A 26,472-nucleotide genomic window follows, 5' to 3' on the forward strand; every position below is an offset into this window, starting at 1 on the left:
TATATTTGCGATCCACACGATTTCTACATACCCTTAAGACACACCACAATCTAGCTGTTACTCCATCACTGTTACTCATCATAAACCAATGCTACTCTCCACAATCTAAATGTTACTTAGCAAAAATAGTTTTATCTCTCCTTCATTCTCTCAATAATGCAGTTCTCCCTGCTGGGTCTCTTGACACATAATTTAACCATAATTTAGCTTTTTTCAACCATTCACTGCTTCCATTTTCGCCTGACTTATTTGCTACACTGCATTCGGATTGCCCTTTCCGATACTTAATGAATAGAAACGATAGAAGAGTGAAAGCGTTATAATCTACTTTCGGCATACCAACAAGGCTGTTTTTCATTTCCAATTCTTGTCTTCAAGGGTGTTTCATTTCGCATAATGTTTATTCTGCTTATAGCAACAATAGACCATTTGTTTCCGTACGCTCAACGCAAGGAAGATTTGTATTCTGTTACACATCCATTACGCCGTAAGATTTCATTTAACCTTCATTCCTTCTAGTGCTTGGAGAGATTGAGGGGTACATCTGTAAATAAAATGTAAAACATATTTTTATAATCTTCTTCATACTGCTAAAAATATCACATTAATGTGCAATTTATGATCTAGCTAAAAAACATTTTCGACAGAAACATTCGATGCCACAAGAAAAAAAAGAACCAACTTCAATTACCAATTGAAAAACAGCTAAAGACAAAAAAATTAAAAGAAAAATCATACACAGATCCAGCTATTTGAACATTACCATATAAAAAGCTATAGTAAAGCTGCTTACAGTGGCAAACATTAAGAGCAAAACAAAACAAGAAGCAGCGAATAGGACGATTAACAATCATTAAAAAATTACAACGATAGTGTATGAAGTCTCTGTCTTACATGATCGGCATCCTTCTTGCACGCACTCACCATTGCTGGGTTCTTCCTTGAGAGCGTCACTGGCAGCAACCATGGAATGATCGAGGTGATGGTGGTGGTATGCGCTGACACTATCTGATACTCGCTCTGACCAGCTTGAAGGAACATCGCCATTGGACATGCCGGGGGGAATGTTGCCATGCGACGAAGAGGACCCCGTTAATGAGATGACGCTATAGTTAAGGGCGGTAGATCCTGGAAAGACTGGATGGTGCCGGCTCTGCTCCTCTTTCCTAAACGCTGAAGTTGCACTACCGCCAGCAGTCACAGAGGATAAGGAGGACGAGGACAAGGAAGCAGATGTGGCAGGCGATTGAACGACCGTCGTTGCTGATGCTTGTGGAGGGGGAGGTGGCGGCGGTGGAACGGACAATGACAGTCCTTGTGGTGCTACGGCCGCCAATCCTGGATAGTGCATCCAGAGAGGATTACGGTACGCGGCGGCTACTGTGGCTGCGTTGTACATGTGTTGATAGTACGAGGTAAGCGAGGCGGCGGACGCTGGAAGAAACGGTACCGAAGCAGCGGCCGCTGCGGCCGCTGCTGCCGCGGCTGCATTCTGAGCGGGGCCTCCCAAGGAAGTAGGCTGAGTCGTCAATAGAGAGGCAGCTAACTGTGGCGGATAGAGAGAGTAGAAGGTGCTCGGCATAGGGTGGTGTGGCGTCGGGGAAGCAATCACTGTGCTCGGTCTTAACACGCCTGGGCTTCCGTGCCTAGTAGCCGAGGATGACGAAGAAGTTGCCGAAGGTGCAGAATGCGAAGGGACGTAGTGTGCCATTGAAAGTCCTGATCCTCCGTCAGTTGTATCGGTTTGCCCTCCGCGCTCATCGTGTGGATGTTGCTGATGGTCTTTTCTGACCGCGAATAAACTTGAAGAGCTTGACACGTTCGAGTTGGAGCGCTCTCGCGAGTGTGATGAAGGTGAGGAAGAAGGAGAATGAGCACCAGTAAACGGTTGTCGCAAAGCCGCCGTCTTTTTTGGCACAGTTCGGATGGTAGGCGAGTTGGTCGTGAGCGAAGCCATTGCCGATGTCGGAGTACTACTCGCCGCATTACTGCTACCATTGCTGCTGCTGGCACTGATTGGTGAAGCTCGTGGAGAGCAGGCGGAGTGTTCATGACGGCGAGGAAGAAGGGTCGGAGACACGGTACGACCAAAATTGAGAGGTGAGGCCCGCGATAAGTGGTTCGGGGACATGTTGCTGGGAGGAGAGTTACTGCTGGCGGCTAGAAAGGCAGCACGATAAGAGGTGCGCGCACCACACGATGTTCCCGCATACGGCGGTGTTGTAGAATCGTTCATGGTCGGTGATGGTGAAAACCTGGACGAAGGTGCAGATGAGTAACTGCTGGGACTTCCACCGTACGGATGTTGTCGATAGCGCACGAAGCTACCTCCTGATACTGGCGTATGATGGTGGTTGGACGGATACGAGGTGCAGTTGTGCTCAGGGCTAGGACTTAGTTCCGGTGAACGGATCGTTGCACCGTAATCCGCACCATTGTTTCCTGCTGGCCCACCAGGAGATGCAACACTTCTTCCAACGTGACTTGGGGAGCGTCTCTTCGTATGGGGCCGAGAAACAGGCTGCTGCGGCACGTTGTTATGCTGTTGATAGTGGTGCAACGATGTTGTCAACGATTCCGTAGAGGGTGATTTCGGCGAAGACGCAAGTGGAGGCTGTTGCGTTTGGTAGTGCTGCTGCAGCTGGGGTGAAAGCGATTGATGATGCTGTAGATGTTGATGATGATGGTGATAATGACTAGTTGTTGCTGAAGCCGACACAACCGAGGCTGATACTTTCGACGAGCTGGTAGTGGCAGAATTGTCTGATTTGCGATGCGTCGCTTCACTTGAGGAAGAAATGTTATTGTGTCCGAGAAGAGACGTTATGCTATAGCTGCTGAAAGGACGCGAAACGGCCGATGGCGTTGAGTTGACTGGCGAGCTTCCATTCACTAGATGCTTTCCACCGCCAACTCCGTTGGTGATGCTTCCATTTCCACTACTACTGCTGTTTCCATTGCTGGTGCATTGAACGGCATTCACTTCACTCGTATAGCCGTTAGTGAAATGGCTAGTTCCAACACCATTCGCAGAGCCGTTTGCAGCTAATGTGGAAAGTGGTGTAGCGGTTGTTGCCGTTACGATAAGCGGTGCCCCAAGACTGCCAGAAACTAGTCCATTGTTGCTGGAGGGTTTTGGGCGTGATCGCTTCGTTGTGCTACCATCATCCAATGAAACCTTTTCTAATTCACGCAGGATTCGTTTGCGGGGCGACACATGTTGTTGAAGGTGCGAGGAGGAACTGCCAAACACGCTCCGAATACTGCTACTGCCAGCGGTAACGGCCGATCCCATTCGAAGGGGGACCCGTGAATCGAGAGTTGCAGCGGACGCGACGGCACGGAGTTGTTGTTCGACAAGAGTTTGTATAATCGTTGTTAGATCCGTTCTCCGTTTGCATCGATCCCCTGATGCGGACGATGAAGAATTATGGTGATGACCATTTGTTAGTAAACGAGCGTTGTCGCTTTTTTTCGCTTTCGGTTTACGATGTCTTGTAGTGGATTTGCTCAAATTAAAATCTGTTCCAATCTCGTCGTCGCTGCCAGAAGGTGGAACAACATCGTAGGACGAAGACGTCATATCCATCGGAGTTCCTGCTCCATTTTGTTTTATCTTCGTGAATACTGCTGCATTATCACCATCACCGTTTGTGCTCAGCTCCTTATCACTATCCTGATTATCATTATTTGCCGCAAATACTTCGCTACGTTTGGTTTTTTGTGCGCTTAAGAGTTCGAACGAGAGTAGCGGACCCAATTCATCTTGTTTGACATCCGGTGGCATGCCGACATCGTATGGTCGTCTTCGTTTCATCCGCAGCCGGGTACGAGTTTCCCTCGCCAAGCGGAAGCGAACGTTTGCCGGGCGGAAGTAATATAGCGACAGCTCTTTGGAGATGTTCGCACGGGGACGACCCTGCTTCCAGCAATGATCGCGTTGCCATGGTGATGATTGGATGGAGCTGTTGTCATCCGAAACTAAAAACAGACGAAAAACATTATATGAATCTTACTTGTGGATACATTGGCTACAACCATTTCAAACTAAAATTAATGAAAATATGGAAAAATCTAACATAATAATAAGCTGCGAAAGAATTAAGCTCGATTAAGCTAGAACTAAGCTTGATAATCAAACTCGAGCTCGAGCGAGCTTAATAATCAACCTCGTACTTTAAAAGAAATTTATGATAAGGGTTCAATGCTAAATACGTACAACTCAGAGATGTGGAGCTTTCGTGCTTATGAAAATTGACACTGGTTGAAGATACGGTCGGTGGCCAAAAGGTTTTTCTGGGCACAGATATCCAGCTAGTTTTTTCACCTTCGCGGGCGCGCGCCAGTTCCAGTATGAACTTTCCATCTGAAAAAAAAAACCGAAGAAAAGGGTTTATTTGTTTTACATATTCAAACCATACAAAGTACCGACATTCTGGTAATATACAAGATTTCATTACATTACTATAACAAGCATAACAAAATCTCCTAAGATCAGATTTTTTAATAATTTGTTGCTTCGTTACATTGTTTATTTCTTCATCGCTATTAAATTGCAAACTGCAAACAGCCATTTTTTGTGTGAGATTTCAACCTTTTTTAATATCAGTAGGCTGTTCTGCTTCATTTACCCATGTTTTGATATGACATTAAAAGCTTAAAAATTAAAAGGGGAATATTGGCATTCGTTATACACGTACACAGGTTCAAGTTCAAGTTTTTCATCATTTGTTGTCCTACTTCAATTATGGCCATACCTAACTCTGAAATAGAAAATAGTACGGCACGTGCAGGAATATCCAAAGTTTGTAATAAACCTAAACAATAGTTGCATCTAAAACACAATGTTCAACTTAGTTTTTAGTATTAAAAACATATGTTTTTGTGAGAAATAAGCTGCTCATACGTTTGCTCCCGATGTCCAGCATGAGTGTTACATATTTACTTTTAGAAAGTCGAAATAAGTGTCGAAGACGCCTGTAAAACATGTCATAGTTGACATGAAATGAATAAACAATCGATCAATCCGAACCCGTTTCAACGTGCCAACTTTATAGAAAATCACAAAAAACTTATAACTTCAGCTCAAATATGTATCTCAAAAGACATCATCACACAAACTACTTCAAAGAAGATGTTACGGGTTAAAAATGAGACCGATTTGTTGCAGTCATATCTTCACAGCGAACCAGTGCGTAGTGGATGTGCCTATAGAGGGCGGGATTAATTTAATTCCATCTCAACAATCGGTGGGAAGCGAAAGACCGGGGCTGTCTGCCGTCGCCAATGCATTTTATGACAACACAGCAAGGCAGCGCCAAAAACTCCGTGGGAGACATTCTTCCGGTAGTTTTCAAATCACTGTGTCGAAGCAAATCGCCACATGCACGGTTGATAACCGCGTTTATCGATCGTGGGAGGAAGCCACTTGAGCCACGTTAGGTTGCGTTGAGTTTGTGTGGTGTGTTCCGTGTAGCGGTTCGTTCAACAAGTTGGACGAAATCAAATCATCATCGTTGTATTCCAGACGTCAAGAGATTGGATGAGGATGACAGAGGACGATTAACTACTGCAGATACAGAATAGTTTTGTTTTACACTTAGAGAATAAAACAGTGTAGTGTTCAAGCATTAAGTGGGAAAAAAACCACGATGCCTATTAACAACAACCTTTAAAGTGGCTAAATAAAGTACCAATTACGCCCAAGTTTAATAGGGATTATTTTATGGAATTATTGTCTTACTTACTGTCGTATTATTGTCGACTTGTGCCCAAGTTTAATAGGCAATTACGCCCAAGTTTAATAGGGATTATTTTATGGAATTATTGTCTTACTTACTGTCGTATTATTGTCGACTTGTGGAATGATTGTGAATGAATAATAAAGTTTCGATTGGAAACAGCAGCGAACTAATAGCAGTGAGACTAATAGCGTTGCATAACCTTACAGCACTCTTTTGATCTATTCCTAGTGTCTTCCAATCAAATGAAGAGCATGATTATTCGAAGCATAAAACTTTATGCCAAAAAAGTGTTCGAATATTACTCTCACACAGCATTCTGCACTCAACCGACTTCCTCTCTATACTTATGTCTGTCGCAATCCTTTTCGTACATTTGTGTTTTTTGAGATTCGCTCATGAAAACCGTATAGTTCTCTCGATTGGCGTTATACATCTAATTTGGTTATATGTACATAAATACATATTGGTGTAGGTTATGCCTCCAACCGAACAGCAGACTGTAGAAATAGATGCAAAAAGGTGGAAAATTTAAACGACGCGTATGAAGTAAAGTTGATGGTGAGCGTATGCTTCCTGGGAAGGTGGTTCATCATCGTCCTGAGTACACACTCTTCATCGGCACCACCATTGTGTGGTTCAGTTCGTCTTTAACCAGACCCGGCGTACACAACCGCGCCATGCCACTGGCAGTGCAACGAAACTATTAACGCAATGGAGCGCAGATCTCGCTTAGGCGACGACACACGCTACGCTATTAAAAGTAAACACAAGGAAACCCCGTTGAAGCCAGCCGTTGAAGCCGGGCATCCGAAGCAAAGCAACCACTACCAAGGCACCACTCCGTATGGAACAAGTTGAAGTCATGCTCGCGGAACGCCAGCACAAGAGAGAAAAGCGGCGCAGAGACGGCGACGGCAGTAGCAAAATGATGCAGCTCAGAGTGTTTGCCGAGGGAATGAACACCTCCCCCATTCAATACGTTCGTTTTACGCACTACAAACCAGCGTCTCTTCCCTTGCGACCCCCGGTGCCGCTGTTCACCGCGCTTCGGTACACTCATACGGCTCGTGCCTAAACGCCTTTTACTGCGCACGTGCCTCCGTGCAGCCATCGGATGAAAGCAACGGCGGGGAAGACGACGGGCGCACCCCGCAACCCAGTGAACAATTTTGAGTGCCCGAGCCGAAAGTTCACAGTTACGTTGAAAGTTCGGAGACAATCCTATGTATATTTTCTTCGCCAAATCGTTCTCGACTTTGTCCGAACTTTGAAATGGCGCAACGAGCGACTGTCAGTTTAAATTCTCTCGCGCGTGCCCCTTGTCTCTCTCCCTCTCTTCTATGTGTCCCCTCTCTTCTTTGTATTCCCCCATTTTCTTTCTCTTCTATCCCGACCCCAAATAAAATAGTTCGTGTTTGGTCGGTTTCGAATCGGTATATTTTTTCTCTCTTTTCTTTGGATCACTCTCACTCTCACTTTTCACTATCGGTATGATGCGGTGCGGATGATGCTTGATGACGACGCAGACACTTGTTGTTGCAGGCTTTGTGTTGGAATTCTATACATCCTAGTTTAGCTGGACATCTGAAACGAGCAAAGTGAAAACTTTTGAACACTATTTGAACATTACTGAACACTGTCCAATAAACTTACCTGGATTATTTCTATCAGGATCACACATGATGCAACGAAAAGCACTGAACGAGAACTTGACACTTAGAAAATACAGAGGCAGACGCTTCGCCCCGACACGAAAATTCAACTAAGTCCTAACCGAACAAAAGATTAAAACTGACTGTCGTCCGCTCCCGAACATAGACTTTTTTCGCTACCCTTCCCTACCTACCTGACCGTGCACTCGGACTTGTACAAATTTCCGAATGCCACACACGCTGCGTGTCGGGTCTGCCGGGTCTGTGTGTCGCTCTGTCTCTTTTTTTCTATTCCTTTCCCTTTCCCTTGTCCGTTCGTCTTCCACTGCTCCCGTTCACTTCGTTTCTCGGCCCTTCCTCCCTTCCCTCTCCGGGTAAATGAAACCCACAAGCTCGCGTTCGTATTGCCTCTCGGCTCTGGCACCCCTCCTCTACAGGTAATTTGAACCCACAAGCTCGCGCGTGGAACTCTCTTCTCTCGTGGTTTCCTCCACTCTTTTCCGCCGCTGCCCACGAGCGGACCCTCACGAGCCCGCCTGCCCGTCTTTTCTCTTCCTCGTCGCAGGCAGAGGGGGTTCGGTTTCAGCCTTCCTCATCCCTTCCTCAGGCCGAGGGGTACCTCGGGCACTCAAAATTGTTCACTGGGAACCACACGTCCCTAACGCTAGGGCTCTCTGAGTTTTCTACCGCGATCTGCCAATGCCGCCGCCTTGGGGTACGCATTCACGCATATGCGGCGCTGCTTACGACATTGCTACACTGGAGAGTTCATAGCTTTCTCTTCTTCTTTCGTTTTTTACCATTAGTGTTCCTCTTTTTTTTCTCTTTTCCTCTTCACTTCTACACACACTGGTTTGCACACGAGCCAACTATCAGATGGATTCATGGAAAATGTTAACACGATCAACGTTGGCTATGCTATGCTAGAGCCCTGAAAAGCCTCGTCCAGTGGCTAAAAAGCCCGACCCAACCGAAAGTTTCGCGATGTTTATGCATATTCCGAATGAGAGTGGAAAGTACGTCTTGCAATGCCATCGAAACCTAAAAGCAACGTGCTAATAAAATACTATCGGAGAAAAAATGAATCGATGTTTAGTTTATTGTGCCCCTTCGTAATTTGAAATTTATTAAAAGTCCTTTTATACAGCTTATCGAGTGATACACGAAAAATCGTAAAACGAACGCGTGTAAAGAACGTTCGGATCCTCGCTCCTTGTGCAGAATAACATTGAAAAGCATGCTTTCGGAGGTCCATCGTATCATGCGCCAAGAGGCGACAATGGCACCGCTACACCATACAGACAGGTCGAAAACACGACGTCATGCAATTCAAACATCATGTTACTGACACACGCCTCCCACCAGATTGCGAGACAAAGCGAGCGGAACCGACAGCAGCAGCTTGCTGCTTGAGAGGAACAAGAAGAAAGGACGGACTGAAAGTGGTGAAAAGACAATAAAACGAGCACGCGCCCCTCGTACGAGTCGAAGGTAGGTAGATCTTGGAGACTACCCTAGAGATATTTAGAGATACGCCAAGTGAAAAAGCTTATGCTTGGAGTGTGTTGGTGAGTCCTGGGTGAGATCAACTGTATTGGTGAGGTGGCTGATAAACACAACTGTCGGCCTGACAGCTGAAAGGAAAAAGATGCTGTTCATTATTACAGCATTTTACTGGAACTGCTGGGGGTCGTCAATTTATTGTTTATGCTGGAGTGATTTGCTTTTACTAGGAAAGAAACATCAACTCTCATACGTGGCCAAGTTTGAGGCGAATGGTTCGATAAATATTCCATCTACACTCGACATATCGCCGAAGTCTCAGGCTTGTGACAACAAAATGCAAGCGACTGATGCTCTGAAAGCAAACATAACTGGTGCCATCACTTCGCTTCGATCGAAAATTGGATCATGCAGATTCCTGATGCTACCTGTAGATGCTGCGGTGGAAATCTAAAGAGTTGTCGTTTCTGGTAAAAATGGAGTTCGTTCATACTTCACACAGCATGGATGCAGCATAGACGAATGATCTACCGACACATTCACTTAATTTGCCTATAACATCATTAATTAACGATGCCAATCTTCTACGAGTTCAGGTTGAACGATGTTTGGTCATTCGTTCGACGTACATCGCCCGTCATAAACAGCATATAGACTTGGCTTTGTTGAATTAATTAGTTCACTAGTCAAATTCTTGATATAGAATGTTTTTTTCGGTTTTGTTGTTTTTAAATCCTTTCCTATCAGTTTGTATCGAATCTTTCCGGCAAATAAACGGTTTATAAACCATTGGTACAGAAAAAGTGTTGATCCTCTACAAATAATTGAAATCACCGCTTTTATATAAAACCGATTAAACGTTCCTTAACTCTGCCATCCCCATGCGTGTATGTTCTCCAATGCATTGTTCTTTCGCCGATTTACTCATACATTTTGCCTCACATGCCAGCCAGTTGGAGTATTTTTTAATGTACCGTTCGTGGCACACGCCATAAGAACGAGGAAAGAAGCACGACAGATGGCAAATGCTTCCCCTTTCGCTTCCCCCTAATTCTGCCTAGCGTTAGTGCTTGTTTCCATAATTTCTTTCGCAGTCAAACCCCAGTTCAGTACGCTGACAATAACACATACGCGCAAGAACTTAGCCAAAGATGTGTGTAAACTACTATATCATACATATTTAGCTACGAAACATGTTTAAGTCGAATTAGCGATACTCATAGCATAAATACTGCTTGAAGAAATTTAAATGCCGCATAAAGCGATGACAGGAACCATGCGTAATGATGACACCTGCACTGGCAACAGCTAGCTTTAGAAGATACTAAATAAGAGCATGTTAAACATAACTGACCGTACACTCAAATTATTTGTACTTTTCCGCTGACCCAATACCCCAACAAGCAACCTTTCCTAGTATTCTTGATTACTACCGGTATACCACTCCGAGGGGTAGGTCCAATTAGTTTAAACATGCGTAATATCGATATCGTAATAAGTTTTAGTGAATCATGTCTAATTTAGATTATTCAGAAATAGGCTAAACGGACTCGTTGCATTTTTTATTTGCAAGTGTTATTAAGTCATCGAAATACACGGCCCAAGGTCCATATTGTGTTGAGCGGAGCCGCGAGTTGCTTGGAAGGCGGGTTTCCAAAGTATGCACACGAAGAGCTCCGTGTTCTGCGAAGCAAAACAGCAACGCTTGTGTTCGAAATCCACGAGCCCCCCCTAGGTTCGTTACTTTTACGTTTTCTCTGTTTATACTTTTCATTTCTCGCTTTCTCGGAAACGTACTTTCCTGCTTGAGCCAACACCATCCAACATTTTCTGCTTTTCACTTCTCCGCTATTAGTACACGGTTATCTAGTGCGATCAGTTCTCACTACATCTTCTACTCCACCATCTATTAGTGCTGACACCAGAAAACTACCTACCAACCTTAAGTAAACGTTCTCCAGTCTGTAATAACAGCAGAAGCAGCACCTTCCAGCCAATCTATCCTAACGGGGGGTCGTATGTCGTATATCGTACTGCGTATACCTATCTTGCCAATGTATTGCAATCACTATTACCGTGGCTTCGTTTCGTAGAGCAAGCATTTAAATTTCATAAACAAATATTCTCTACGTAATCTTTCCTACGTTCCTTTCCTTGGCGTTTCCTCGCCCGTAAAAAAACCACATTGTCACACAAAACAACATAGGGTTAACATTGTCTCTGTTGCAGACAAGATCAAGACCGCTCGGTGGTTGTCATTCCAGGATAAGCAGAAGGGTCGCACTTATCGGCAGAAGGGTCGCACGGCAGAGAACCAAAGAAGAGAAGAATCTAATAACTCTATAAATCACTCTTACAAGGAAAATTATGTGTGAGAGATTTGTCCCTTGGAAAGCTTCTGATGACTTTTATGATGGACTTTAAACCTGCGGGGCACTGCGATCTTTCAAGCTTCGACAAGCATTTGATGCGATTCTTTAGCAGCTAGCAGAAAGGCAATGATGCCCGCAAAACGTTATTTTTAAGCACAAAAGTCGATATGAAATCATTTGCCTAATGTCAAGACAAGGTAATGTTTACAAAAAAACAGAATTAAAGGGACCAAATTGACAACTAGAGCCATCTGTTTACACAATCTACTTCCATCGTTTTAGACCTGCTAAAACCTATTTAAATGAGTAGTAAAACGAATCTTGTATGGAAAACAGTAAATTGGACAAATAAATAGAAAATCATTGGGAAATTATTGATCATCATCATTTTTAGTTAAGAAATATGTGATGGAGAAGTGGAATATGGCAAGAGCCCAATTTCACCAGTTCCAGCCTTTGCGGTAAGCTTCCGCATTTTTCGTGTGCAAAATTTTCTCTCATTTACTCTGTTTCTCACACGATTGGTGGCAATAGTTTCATTGCATGTTGCGCTTTGTTTTCGACTTTTTCGTTGTTGTACACATTTACCTAGTTTTTTATTCTAGTTTGTGTTTTGTAATCACCATTTCCACCATCAAAAACCATGTTATGTAAAATTTGTTATGGATTTCTCCATATCACCACTTAGTCCTATGTACTATTTTCCCGGCAACTCATTGTCGAAGGGTACCAAAGATAAGACGATCATCGTCAATACCATAATCCCCATCTTTATCCTTCGGGCGCTTCTGTAGCACCCGAACCTCAAATAGATCAACGTCGAGCGGCGTGTGCCCAACGTCACATTTCCGAAGAGTTGCGTCTGTCAATAAGTCGAACCAAGCACGCAGCCAGGACTTACAAAACAAAAAAACCTGAGAACACCATGAAGTAAGGAGAGAGAGAAAGATAGAAAAACTGATCGAATGAGATTGATCAAGAGATGACAAGAGAAATACAGTCAAAGCGAAAGAGTGTAGAAAGAGATACACATACAGAAAGAGAAAAAGGGAGGGATGGTGTTGCTGCTGCTGCAATATTTCGCTACCAATAGTTAATGTTTTGAATTTCGTTTATTCAGTCCGTTTAGTTTGTGTATTTAAAAAAAAAACAACAGTCTGTTGCCTTCAACTCAGCAAACATGTAAAGTTTACCATTCTTTAATGAAAAATCTACTGATTCCATAGGAGTGGAAGAGCTGTTGTTTCTCAGCGAAAGAGTTTCAATAATTTTAGGATTTTTTTTTGTTTTTTTTTTGCAATAATTTTAGGAACACACCACAGATTGGTAATTGGACCAGTGAAAGATCCGAAACGAAACTGGCCTTTTCTCTATTAGAACTCAAAATGAGCTCTAGGCCCACAAATTAGATCACTTTAAACCACCATGGTTGGTGACTAAAGTAATGTACGTCATTCTAAGTTCAACTTACACCGACAATATCGGTGATCAGTCAACCACAGCGAGGCAAATGTTGATAATTTTGACATTTCCAGAAAACTAATCACTCCTGCAGAACCATAAACTTCAAATTAAAGTGAGCTTGTACTTTATTTACACTGTATATTTTTAAAGTGAACAAGCGTTTTAGTCTATCCTTCGAAACATTTCAAAACTTTTAAAATAAATCACACATCATTCACAAAAATGGCCGAATGCGACGAACGAATCCGACGACGAAATGGGCTTTCACTATTTTCATATATTACACACAAGTAAATAAATAATTTACATATACTATATAAAACTTCCTTCCAAGCAAAGCACAGTTGACACTAATAAGATAGTGTTCGTGAAAAGCAAGTCGACTTAGGTGTATTATGTTGTTAAATTAAATGGCAATAATGTTGCCAATTACCATAATGTTCGTTTTCTAAATCTTTCACGCAGCAATATCACGCCGTTGAAGACACGTTTCGCCAATTACAGGGCAGACAGTATTCACTCACCTCCTCATCATTAAATGTTTGCAGTGAATAATTACTAGAAAACAGACTATTTTGCCTCAAATGTAAGTTGGTATACGTCGTGTCAGACATTGATTTCTTGTATCCCACAAGTTCTTCAGATTTTTATTTTATGCACCAACACAAGATATTTCGCTTCACTATAAAAATCTCTTTAAAATAGTCATAAAAACCTGAAATGTTAATTTTGATTACACGAAAACATAGTTATGCCATAATTAATAATGGATATATCTCAATGTATGCTTAAACTGCTTATAAATAATATTTTACAATAAAATTTGTAAATATATGCTCAATCAAACAGTTTGCAATATTGACCGTGAAACGTAGCAAGTTCAGACAGAACTTAAAAATATTTCATCAAGATTACCTTTTCCTTCCTATATTTCCTTGCTAATATTTTCTTCCTTATATATTAGGTTGGGGAAAAAGAAATCCATTATTTTTGGGTGAAATTCAAAACTTTATTTAAGATACTTCCGATGGTCCGATTTTCGTCAAATATGTACCATTTTGTTGGAAAATTTGTTGCCTTTCTAAAAATACCTCCATAATGCCTCTCTTGTAAAAGACATAGTCGTTATTGGCGAAAAACTGAGGCAATCCATTTTCACAACCATTTTTTGATCTCAGTTTTTCATCACTCAGGAAATTTGTAATGCGCTAAAAAGGTATCAATCGCTTAGTGCAAGGTCCGCACTATACTGTGGATGCATTAAAACTTCCCAAACAAACTCCCGGACTTTCTGGCGAGTCACTAAAGACGTGCGTCACATTTCGTTGTCCTGGTGGAACACAAAACCTCTTCCGTTGGCCGATTCTGGTCATTTCTAGTCAATTGCTAGTTTCGAACGGTGCAATAATTGACAGTAGAGATCTGAATTTAGTGTTTGGCTACACGGAAGTAACTCACAATAAACGGTTCCTTTCAAGTCCCACCATATACCTAGTAGAACCTCCCTAGTCGTTTTTCCTGGTTTGACCACCCTGTAAGATGCTTCACCACGCTTAGACCACAATCATTTCCACACAGTATTGTCGTATGTATCCCATTTAACATCCCCAGTACCTATCCGCTTACGAAATGGGTCGATTTCATTCCGTTTGGCCAAAATTGTGTAGATGGAAATTCGCGCCATCATGTTTTTAGGTGTAAATATGGTGGCGTTCAATCATCGAGCTTCTTTGTGGATCCAGCTTTGCGCAAATGGCTCAAAACTGTCTGATGGTTAATCTTTAGCTCCTGGCCGAAGCTCTGATTATTAACATGTTCGATTACGTGTCTGCCAGGCCGAGGTGCATCTTTAACATCGAAAATAACTTAAACGGATCGACGGAACCAAAATTGCACCTAACTAGCTGTTAGAGTATTGGCAGCATAAACACGATGCAAAATTTTAGCCGCCTAGCTTTTATTTTCGTCTTTTTCAAAGAAAAATTGTAAAATGTACCGTATTTTCTCTATGGTTACTTCCATTGTTAACACCCTGTAACTCACAAACGAATAGAACAAACAATAAACAGTGAAAGCATTTTTTTAAGTGGATAGTATCAGCTTTAAAACGAGCCTAAATTTGAAAGTGTACGTTCGATACTTCACGAGATATCGATCACTAAAGTCATCAACCGAGAAAATAATGGATTTCTTTTTCCCCAACCTAATATTTTGTTTTTGAATCGTGTCAAAGCGTTGCTTATGGAAGTTCAAAACTATTGTGTCAATCGATCCGGTATTTTTTAAACTGGATCTCTAGTAACAGTTATGGAGTCTGGAATATCGAACACATGACATGTTCTATCAATGTTTGATGTTCTGGAAAACATGTTAACATTTCATAAGCATCAGGTAATATGCGACGAAAGTTTGACCAGACATAAAATCATATGCAGTTCCCCGAAACACGAATAGTTTAGTAACGTAGAAATTTCTATCATTCACATTATTTATTCGATCTTTTTCAGCTAATAATACTGCAACAACTTCTACACGCACATTATTGTTGCGAATTTGCTATTAAAACTATTTTGAGATTGAACGAGGTCTGATCGATCAACCTAGATAGGAAAAGTGGATCAAAACAAAGCAAGATTGACACTGGGAGCATCTACAATTGAAGATGAGGGTTTTCACTACGAGCCATATTGTCTAGGCAAGCATGGAACACACTATCTTATTTTTATGCGAAAACTCCACTATACTCCATTTGCAAGCAAAGACCGTTGGGTGGCAGTGATGCCGGGAAAGTAAGTCTACTGCATAACATCAAAAACTAGTCAACTATGCCAATAACAATACCCTGTTTCGTCGTGCGCACTATGGATATTAGACATTGTGCATTGTTTTCAGATGTACCATTTCTTTCTAGTATGCCAAGCGTAGTTTATTGCCGTAAAACTGAGACAGAAGTAAAACCAGAGCATAAAAAGATATCTTATGTCTAACCGCGGTCTTTTCATCTACGATGCACACTGCAGTGAGATGGTTCATACCTTCCGCGATGTATAATATGAGCCTAAGTTTTACAGTTCGTGCTGAGTTTCACGTATAGTTTCAATCTTGAAAACGAAAATCTTTTTTGTATCCTCTTTAGCTTCCTTTCTTATACAGTATTGATATTACTATTAGTCCGCGGCAGAAGCGGCAATCATCCATCCATCCAATCAACTTCAAACCTAAGAACACCTGCTGCAGGGACAAAGTTGGAAATCTGAGTCAGCAGCTATTCAGAGATCCTCAGGCAATGTATCAACCACGTTCATGAACTTTTCAATGGCCAAATTATGGAGCAACGTGAATGCTTCCCTGGTGGTTACAAACGTGGTTCTGCCAACGAGAACTGAAGAAATCCAGAGGACCTTCCATCGACTAAAAAACAACAAAGCATTAGGCTTTTTAACATAGACGTGATTTTAACCGAGATTGTAAAAAAAATGTAATAAAATGGTGAAGAGAGAGTAGAGAACGAGATATTTTAAACCATAGCTGATGCCTTAAGAATCGATGCTTTGTGACAGGAACCTCGGCATAATCTATCCTACACACAAAAAGGAAGGTAGGTTGGTGTGTACAAACTAGAGGCATGTTTCCAGTAGTTCTACAGGAAGTCTATCTTTCTTGTCAACGAAGTCCTATTCGTTGACAAGTAAGTTGATTGGAATTATCAGGAATTCCCAATAGGAAAATCCATCACTGATTAAATATTCCTAATGACGATCGTAGTGTCGGGACAATCGAAGCTGAGGCTCTTCAGAACATTTACTAGCCTGGGCACAAACTTGTTTCGGACCTGAAGAACCAACTTTACAGCACCTCTTGGTGGTGCTGTAAAGCTGTAGGTGCTGTAGGTATTGTGTAGAAGTCTGAATGAACCAACTCGAGAAGACGTTTAATGAGGTGTTAAACGAAACACTGAATTTGCATTATGAGAAAATCATTCTCACCTCATCATAACCTCTTCCGTCCCATCCCATCTTCTAAATGTTGTTAGAAGATAAAACATATCTTAGAAATGCTTTAATTTGTAGGCTAGTTGAAGTTATACAATTCACTAAGTCAGGATCCTCGCGGGTCAGACAGTCATGCTCAGGACGTTGGAAATCGACTGATACTCTATACGAAGTGTTGATTTCAATCTGAATTGAATTCAATGTAACGCTAAAATTGCAGCATCTAACACAACAGAAGATTGTTCATACGCTTGCTTAAATAGTTATGACGCCTATGCATGATTTATAAACGTTAAACGTGGTTGATTAAAAACAAAATAAAAGTTCTTTAAATTATTCTCACAAATGACTCAACCCATATAACAGTCAAGTAGTAATCATCACATGTACGCACATTTCACGTTTACTACCATCTTGTAAGGACCTCCATACATGATGGTGTTGTGCGCGAAACCAAGGCCCATTTTTAATCGCATGGCGATAGCTAATCCCCATTGATAAGCAAAACACCGCAAAAACAAAAATCATACGAGGGTAGACATCAAAAGCAAAACACGTAATCATGGGACCCAGCCGCGAAAACGTCGTAAGAGCCTCCGCATGGTAGTATTGACAATGATAACGGTAGTACGCGTTGCGTCAAATTTGCCCTATCATCTTAATTTTTGGTAGGTGCCTTTAGCCCATCGTTCACTGTATAATAGAATCACATTTGTATCAACACCAGCCTCCAGCAAACATTTGTTGACGTGGTTGTCCTGTACCGAGGCTTATCAGTGCACCTCTTAAGGAGGTGTGGCTCTGGTTATAATCTCGACGAACCACGCACACCCATGCATATCCCACTGGCGTCAACGAGGAAGATTGTTTATTATTATCATTGGTTTCTTTGTTATTTTGCAAATAATGGACCAAATATAACTTCCGGCGTTTCCGGCATCACCAGCGGAACCGTCCCGAGTGCCGATCCTAACACATTGCTGACTGTTGAGTTGGCCAAAAACAAGACGTGCTGATTATTCTGAACAATGTTTGGCCATGTTTAAACGTAACAAACTGGAATCTTCGTGTCGATATGTGACAATGGATGAAACATGAATCCATCACTTCAAACGATCGTCATCTGAGTGAAGAGAATCTGATGAACCTCGTCCAAAGCGTCCAAAAGCACAACAATCGACTAGAAAGGTTATGGCCTCGGTATTTTGGGATCTGCGTGGTGTAATATTCATCGACTTGAGAAGGGAAATACCATCAACAGCTAATATTTTAGAGTGTCATGGGAGTTTTTTTTTTGTTCTTAGAAGAACGGACCGGATCGTATATTATTTTAGTTAATCAATCAACAAGCCAATCAAAGCAATGGTAAAACTACATGCATTGAGCTTCGAATTGCTTCCATAACCAGTGTATTCGTCAGATTTGGCTCCCAGCAACTACGGGCAATTCGCAGACCTCAACAAAATGCTCACTACTAAGAAATTTGGATCGAATTAAGAGTTCGTCGCAGAAAATGAGGGCTATTTTGAGGCAAAAGATAAATCGTTATACAAACGTGGTGTTGAAATGTTAAAGCCCAATATGCACCGTTTTTTTGTTTAATTTGTTGCCATTTTAAAGGTTGCTTCATAGATTTACAGGTAGCTTTTTCTGTTTGGCTTTCTTTCTTTCTGTTTGACCAAAAATACGCAGATAGCAAAACTACGCGAACTGACACCCAAACGGCGTTGCCCAAATAGCTTAAGACAGTTTAATGCTCGATATTTAACTCTTAGGCGATCAATTTCAGTCATTTCTGTAGTTTTATCGTCAATTTCAACGGCGAGTCTGCCTGTTCGAGGCGAATCTTTAACATAAAAAATGCCTGAACGGAATCGACAAATCGACGAAACCCGAAATTAAATCGTAGCAATCGTTAAATCGGAACATGCTATGGTTCAAGCTGAATTATTGTTAGGACGAAAGTGTATTTTATGCAAAAAAGAATCGTTTTAAGGAAATAAGAAGCGACTAAAAAATCTTGATAAGAGATTGAGAGATTGTGTAACTCCTAACGGACTTTTCACAACAAAAATATTATTTTAATAAAAGAGTGAAACTGTACTTTAGTTCAAATGTTTAGCTTGTGGTTTGAATAGTAGTCTTCCACAACTAAATATTCGTCAACTACCTTGGTCAAAAATACCCTCGCTACTCGTCGTTGGGTAAAAAAAACATAAAAAATAAACTTCTTAACTCACCTTTGAAAAACTGCAGTCGTCCGCCATGCACGGTGCCACCACACGTAACCCCTGTATCAACAGGCGAACTACCGTTTATACCGCGATTTCTCGAAGTTACAGGTGCGACAATGGATTTGCCGTTACCAACTTTTGACAGGGCGCCGAGAGCGGTATCTTTGCCATCCGCTGATAGAGCAATCGACTTGAGAGCACGCTCCTTGGGATGGATTACACTGGAAAAGTTTGCTAATGTTGCGGTACAGGATGATTTAGGCAGTTGATCGATGGTGTCGGATGTGGTACTTGTACCGGAAGTCGATTTTGCCACTGCAACCACCACTTCCTCATTGGCCGGCGGCGAGGAATGTTTGGATGTTGAAGTTGTGCTGGACAATGGAGAAGCATCGGGTGACACCTTCGGAGCCACTGGAGATGTGGACGAGGAGATCTCTGAACCGGGTGAGCTATTTACTTCCGGCAAGGAATCAACGCGCTTCGTGACATTCTGCTGAGCATCTTCCGAGTTGGTGCGAGTGGGAACGGGAGACGATTGTGTTGTTTCTGGTTCCTTCGCCCTCACTAGAGACGGTGACGAAGACGACGATGCTGCGTGAGGTGTTTTTTCATCACGAGGGCTACACGAATTGGCCACCTCGTCTGACATATTGTTGGCGCATTTTGTCAGCAACTGGGTGAGGATTTCGTTATTCCTTGGGACATGAACCGACCCAGGTGTGGTAGGTCGGACGCTTGCGGTACTGTTTGCCGAGTAACTAATTGTTGAAAGGTCATGCGGTGCAGTTGCAGGATTGATAACGTACATGTTACGCAGTGGGCGACACTCCTCCGGATTCGTACATGAATATCCCGCTTATCAAAGGATTCTTCCCGATGCTTTCATTCACCATTCCATTCGGACATGGTTGTTGCACTTTTGTTTCTCCCACATTTCCGTCTCCTTCGCGTCCCTCCAAGAAGCGCGTCCAAGAAGCTCCTCTGAATGCGCCCAGATTTTTGTTATCTCAACTTTTTCGATACTTTGTGGACGTCTGCTGTATCGGTTACGTATTTTGCAAGCTCTTCTGTTTCCTTTTCGAAATTTGCCTCAAACACATTATCGTAAGGTCTTACTTAGCAAATTTTTGCAGGGAGACCGAAGCATTCATTGTATCGTGATCTGTCAGTATGTGTCAGGCTTCTTGGCAGTAAAGGTCGTATTTAGTCTATGCAATCACTTCATGTATGCTTAGGCACGTTACCTGATGCTCTGAGGTATAGTAGTCAGCGCACCAAATCTGCTAAAAATCAGCCACAGCATGGAATACATCGTGTACCGGTACAATATTCCGTAAGCATTTTTTTCCTTTGTATATGATCTATACATTGATAGAATCAAGACATGCTAATAGACATGTAGAGGTAACGGAATGAAATGATGTAGGTACCTTTCTCTCATAATGGTTTTATTTTTCACCAGAACCATACTTTGCCAGGACACGTGCGCGTAACGGCTGTTTGAGTTAGACACGTAGTTTTCGTGTCCATTTTAAGATGAGCAGTAAAGCTCAGTAGAAGGGCAAAACAAGGACGACTGGAATCTCTGAGACCGCGGTGTTGATTGCTCAGTTTGGACTAGGAATATTCCAATGTTGTTAAGAAACGTTGCACACAATAACTACAGATCCCCGTTTGTAGTGTAATGCTCTACCTACGAGGATAAAACAATAATATGGGCTTAAATTAGTAAATTGTTATGAGATGATAGACAAGTTTGGAAGTAGTGTAGAATATTGGGCTGATTCCAGGTTGAGCAAAGCAGATATGAACGTTTCCTAGACTTTGTCATGCCAATGGTCTTCCCAACCCCCCATTATATTAAATTATGTACAACATATATCAATTTCTGTTGAAGTTTGGTTTATCAAAACTAGTGCACAGATTGAGGAAAATTTTGATAAGAATAATTCATACCCAGCAAAAAAGCAATTAATACTGCTACCGATATTTCGCTAAGCTTAATCCGAATGACTGATAAAGCTCTGGTAAAACATGAGGGAATTTATTTTATTGAAAAATACATGTTGTGGTCGGAGGCTATTTGAAGGTAGGATCAAACGGCTATATCAATGCTCGAAAGGCTCAGAAACGAAAACGTTGTTTTGTATGCTGCTACAATCAACCAAAAATTAGCAAACATTTTAAACTAAAGGTTCTAAACTAATTTCAATATAAACAACTTAAAGACAAAAATACTACTTACCACAATCTAGGTGCAAAGTAACACCATTTAAACACTGGGTATATTTGCCGACGTAAGATGTCATTTGTTTGAACCCAAATGCAAAGGTGAAGATCAGTAAGATCAGCGAATCGGTTCATCCATGGACAGCGTTGCACTGGTTTTGGAAATAATCGTTGTTGTGAGAGTTCGTCCGTTGCCTATCCTTAAAATCCAACCTTGGCATAACTTTGGCGATTTCAATGCTAGGATGTCACTTGCTTCGTTTGCAGTGTCCGTTTCACTACAGACACACACGTTTTTTCATGTTGCACGTATATTTGGACATATAACTTTAAGACGAAAAAAGCCTTATTTTTCCAGCCACTATGGTGCAATACATAGTGTGTATACAATCATTGTTACGTGCACACTTTCATTACTACATCATGACACTGCTGTTACTGCACACTCTTGTAAATTGCATATTACAACATTTCACCGCTAAAAATTCGCATTCAGGCACATATATTGAATTGCTAAACAGACCATACGACACAACACTGTGGATGCAAAATTTCAACTATTGTCACACTTATGGCTTGGTTTGCTTTGTTGTTAGCAACTTAACTAGACCTTTTGGAACACGTACGTACACATTGAACTTTAGTATAATACCACATCAGAATTTATGTGGAGTGTAGTGGATGGTCTCGGCGTGACCCACAAAAGCTGCAATACACACGATGGATAATATGATGTTGTTTAATAAGATAATCTACTTTCTTAAAGTTCTAAAGCATTTCACCCACTTAGGTCTGAATGTTTACGGCACAAATCTTATACCGTCAACATTTAGACAGTACATTTGCAGGATTAAGTAGTCAGCCTGGAGAATTAATTAGTTTAAAGATGAAATCTTTCGTTTTCATACATAAATGAACTTCGCATATCTTCTTTGACACTTTCGATTCGATAATCCGTTGAACACACGACTAATTTAGATATACCGTTAAAGATGCCTGATTTCGCGGAACACTACAGACAGATACAAACAATTTTCAGTCATGTTGTTAGCAACAAGTCCCGCCACCTCGTCATTTTTTTCCCAACTTTCTTTTCTCAATATGAAGATGTTTTTTTACTTCGTGCAACTCCGTACAACTCAAAAATACCCCTAGTTAATAATGAATGAGTTTCATTACGTCCAATGTGGTATTTTATTGTATTATTTAACCAAATAATGTGTACATATTTTGACTTGTGGATTCCGAAACAAATATTGTTGTTGCTTGTCACCAACACTACAGCATTGGCAGCACTACACAACTACCATAGAGATCGCATGCGCGTGCGCACTTCTCTACATTCGATATTATCATGTGGCTGTCGGCTGGTTGTAAATGAGCTCAATCCATCTATGCAATAGGTTCCTAAGATTTGTGTACGGGTAATCGAGCCACATTAGCCACAACTATCTTTGGATACTGAAACGTACTCTTTACCCTTAAGTTTTCTTCTGTTCCGTATTCACACGGTGGTCATTCGCTCTTTAACTCCACAGTCGCAACTTCAAAACCACGCAATGGTGCTAATAATCAACCACGAAAGCTTGCTCCAGCATAGCACTTATGAACGTCTCAATGCATAACCAACCATAAACATAAATCATGCTACTGACAACTGACAGCAAAGGCATCCACAACGGAAAGATTGGGTTGAAAAACTGCATCAGGAATTGTTCAGTGAAAATCCAGGAAATGGCACATATTAATATTTACGACGCCCTCGCTTAAGGCTATCGTTTCGTTTGGTAGTTATTTAGTACATTCGGGCTATCCATGCACGTCTAACGAAAGGTTCCCTTCTGATCCTCCAAAATATGCCGGTACGGAATTCAGACGCAACGCGCCGTCCGTTTGTCATGCAGCTAGAGAATTGTGTTCTCGTTATGGTTTGGTTGAGGGTATTAAGCCTCACATGATCTCCCAATTCACCATACTCGCTACAAAATGACATGCAAACTGGAAACTCAAGCACATCGCTGCTTCCGAATCGAAGAATGTTTCCTCCGTTCACGCACGCACATTTTTGCCACAAACTTCTTCTTATCGAAGCAAGTCACGTCCGAATGGTTCGTATCACGTAAATAGAGACGGAGATAGCTCTGGGGGGGGGGGGGGCGCTCTTCTTTTCACATTCAACATATTTTCTTTCGCTCGTTCTATTCACCTTCTACTCCAGAATAAAGTAGAACCGTGGCGACAGAGAACGAGAAGGTCGGTTCTTTTCACATTCAACATATTTTCTTTCGCTCGTTCTATTCACCTTCTACTCCAGAATAAAGTAGAACCGTGGCGACAGAGAACGAGAAGGTCGGTCAGTGCGAAAGTGCGGCTGCGGGAAAGAGACGCGGTAAGCGATACGCACAAGGTACGGCGAGAAACAAAAGTAAAACAGATCATTTTTATCCACCATCTTCGGTGAAACTATCTAAACGTACTACGAACACCAGTGCACTCTTCACTTTTCCGTTAAACACACATTCTCGGGATCGTTTTTCATCTCTCCTACATTCGCTCTCCAACTTTTTTCACCCTTTTCTCTTTTTGACACTCCCTCCCGCCCGCACGCCTTCTCTCTCTGTATCGTGCGTCTCTTTCTCTCACTCTGCTTTTCTCTCCCACAAACCCACACACACACACACACACACATGTATGCGCGCGCGCGCCCGTCACGTCTTACGTTTTGTCTACTTCGTTATTCCACCTTCAACCGTATTGCTGAACAACCGACTCATTCCAGTTTGTTTCTTTCCACAGGCCCTCTCTTGCTGCTGGCTGTGTGTTTGGCGGCGTAGTTATTGCCACATCCATCCACATCCTCTTTCACCTTCGTCTTGCACTCTTCCATTTCCAAAAAAGGAAACTTCCTTCCGCCGCCACACCCCAAGCATCCTACTCGTGTTTCGTCCACGAGAACGGCTAGTCACACACACGCGCGCGCGCGCGCACGGATGTGCATACAACACAAACACGCGCAGCTCAGCCGAAATCTTTCCACACATTCAACGCTTCTCACTGCCCTTCCCTTTTGGGAAACTCACCTTCCTGTGCTCGTTCTGTTTCAATTGTTCCTCACTCTGTACACACCACATCCTAAAAGGACCGCCTAACGGGAAACGCGTGATTCGCTCTCACTCACAAACAGTAAAGTCTAGTAAATTAGGACACTGAAAACTTGTCGCGCGTAGCCGTCAAACATGATTTCGTGACCAATCGGCATGCAGAAGGTGGCGAGAATGTTGCCTACGCATTTTTTACTTTTCGTAAAGTTTCACATTCCGCTGGCACACACACGCAAAGCCTTCGGCAAAAGCTATACGGCGAAGGGCGACAAAGGGACACACATACACAGTGGAGCCGGTTCATCGGACGGTTGGCCACTCAGCTAAACGTCAGCAGCAGCGGCCCCCGACCGAAACACTCGGTTCCAAGATTTGTAGTTCCACGCACAATGTCCGTATCATGTTCGAACAATTATTACATGGAGCATTCGAAAACGGGTAGTTGGATTTCGTGAGCTTTGTAGCTGAGCGACTGCCGTGGAACACCAGTTTTTATGTGAACGTGTTTGTTATTATGCCCCAATGAGCGCGAGTAACACCCCTAGCCCTGCCCTGACTTCAAACGCTGCTTCTTAAAATTGAAAGAAATAATTCAGAAGTAACTCCTACACTGCTTAATATCTATCAGAACACGAAAAATTGCCCAGAATGATGCTTCACAACTTGACATATTATTTTCTGGCCCAAGTATTAGTAGGAATATGTTCGAGAGAGAGAGAGAGAGAGCGGGCGCGCGCGCCATCGAGAGGGAGAGAGAAAGCTCGAAGCAAGTTAACTAACACACAACGTCAAAGGTTCCCTGGCTTTAGTTAGTATCCTCTTATTATTTTAATTTGTTTGGCAGTCGAACCACTGAATGCAGCATCGCACTTCACTCTCGGACACTTTGTCCCAAATCATTACGCCTGCTTACTTCGTCACTGATGCTGGCTGATGAGTGCAAAAACACACACTAAAGGACCGTCCTTTCTTTTGCAATAGAACGCACGCGTTACTGATCCTCCTTTCCGGTACGGTCCTAATGCGACACAACACAACACTGCCGAACTGGCTAGCACTGGCCAACCCCTTAGCCAGACGCTAGGCGAGCATAAAGCATAATCACGGGGAGCGTCAAGAAAAGAGAGCTTGTGGAGCGCATTCATCGACTCTCGGTTTACCACCACTACCAGCAGCACGAGTGAACCGAGATGGAAAGTGAAACAAACGGCAGTTACACGGTGATGAACGCAAGCGAAACGGCTTAATCGTGAGAGCTGTTCGGCAAAGCAAGATGCAAATAGTCCTGCCCACTGCCTTCTGTTCTGCCAACTGTGTATTGAACTGCCATTTTATGTTTTGTCGGCTTTTTGAACGTGGAACGTTAAATATGGTAACTTTATAACGCTTGAAGTTAGTGTTTTTCCAGCAGAATAGTATCCCAGTAGTGACTAAAAGCTTTCCTAACTTGGCCCAATCAAATAAAAACTGTGCTAAGCAAAGCATCTCAATTTCGAATCACGCTACTCAAGGAGCAATGTTTTTTATTCATATTGTTTACTAAAATTTTATTGCGTTATTTTATCAGTTTGTTACTTGCATCTTCCCTTTTGTGTATGCTTCACTTTTATGTTTATGTATTTGATTTATCAAGAAAAATCCGGGTTTAAAAATGATTGTCATGAAATGAACGTCTTCTGCATGTTCACTTTCCACGGTGTTCCTGAGTGGCACGTGGATGAATATCCCTTTTAAAATTGTTGTCCGATGTTGGGAAAATTCCCATCGGCGTGGGAAACGATCGAATCGTTGAGCGTGGGAAAATATTTTACAAGAATTTTGTCTCTGCAAGTTTTAGGGTGTTTTTCTCTTTCGCCCATGTACTTGTTTAGAACTATTTTCTTGCTAAATGGATGTCTTACTGCAAAAACATGAGAAATGCTTAGTTCATGTGTAAGAATAAGCAAAACCTTATTTCATACGATAGTAATAAAAATTAATAAAGGGCGAACAAAAATTTCTGGTTTATAAACAATTTTGGAGCAAAACCATGCTTGGTAAATGTGGTTAAACTTGTAATTGTTCTGTTAACTATTGATTATTCACCAAACTTTAGATTTGTTATTCGTTATTCTCTGATTTTTTGTTCAAGCTGTTGCTGGCTTTTGTATTCATTTCCTTTACACCAACGAGAAAGGA

The 26,472-nt window shown here is 42.1% G+C and overlaps 1 protein-coding gene across 1 annotated transcript; it reads right to left on the reverse strand.

Moving 5' to 3' along the window:
• Positions 1-487: 487 nt before the first annotated feature.
• Positions 488-19,845, reverse strand: LOC128270520 (protein hairless). The gene is made up of 4 exons (XM_053007925.1): positions 18,968-19,845; positions 4,220-4,366; positions 895-3,981; positions 488-544 (listed from the first exon to the last, which is right to left on the reverse strand). The coding sequence occupies exons 1-4, from the start codon at positions 19,770-19,772 to the stop codon at positions 516-518; spliced, it is 4,068 nt and encodes a 1,355-aa protein (XP_052863885.1). The 5' UTR covers positions 19,773-19,845; the 3' UTR covers positions 488-515.
• Positions 19,846-26,472: the final 6,627 nt, after the last annotated feature.

Source organism: Anopheles cruzii, chromosome 3, assembly GCF_943734635.1.
Source record: "Anopheles cruzii chromosome 3, idAnoCruzAS_RS32_06, whole genome shotgun sequence".
Classification (NCBI taxonomy): domain Eukaryota; kingdom Metazoa; phylum Arthropoda; class Insecta; order Diptera; family Culicidae; genus Anopheles; species Anopheles cruzii.

Excerpts from the sequence above, each read along its gene's own strand:
- LOC128270520 (XM_053007925.1), bottom strand. The coding sequence starts at position 19,772 with ATGTACGTTATCAATCCTGCAACTGCACCGCATGACCTTTCAACAATT. Across the intron at positions 4,367-18,967 it reads ACGACTGCAGTTTTTCAAAG|ATGGAAAGTTCATACTGGAA; the intron begins GTGAGTTAAGAA and ends TTTTTTTTTCAG. Across the intron at positions 3,982-4,219 it reads AAGCTCCACATCTCTGAGTT|TTTCGGATGACAACAGCTCC; the intron begins GTACGTATTTAG and ends GTCTGTTTTTAG.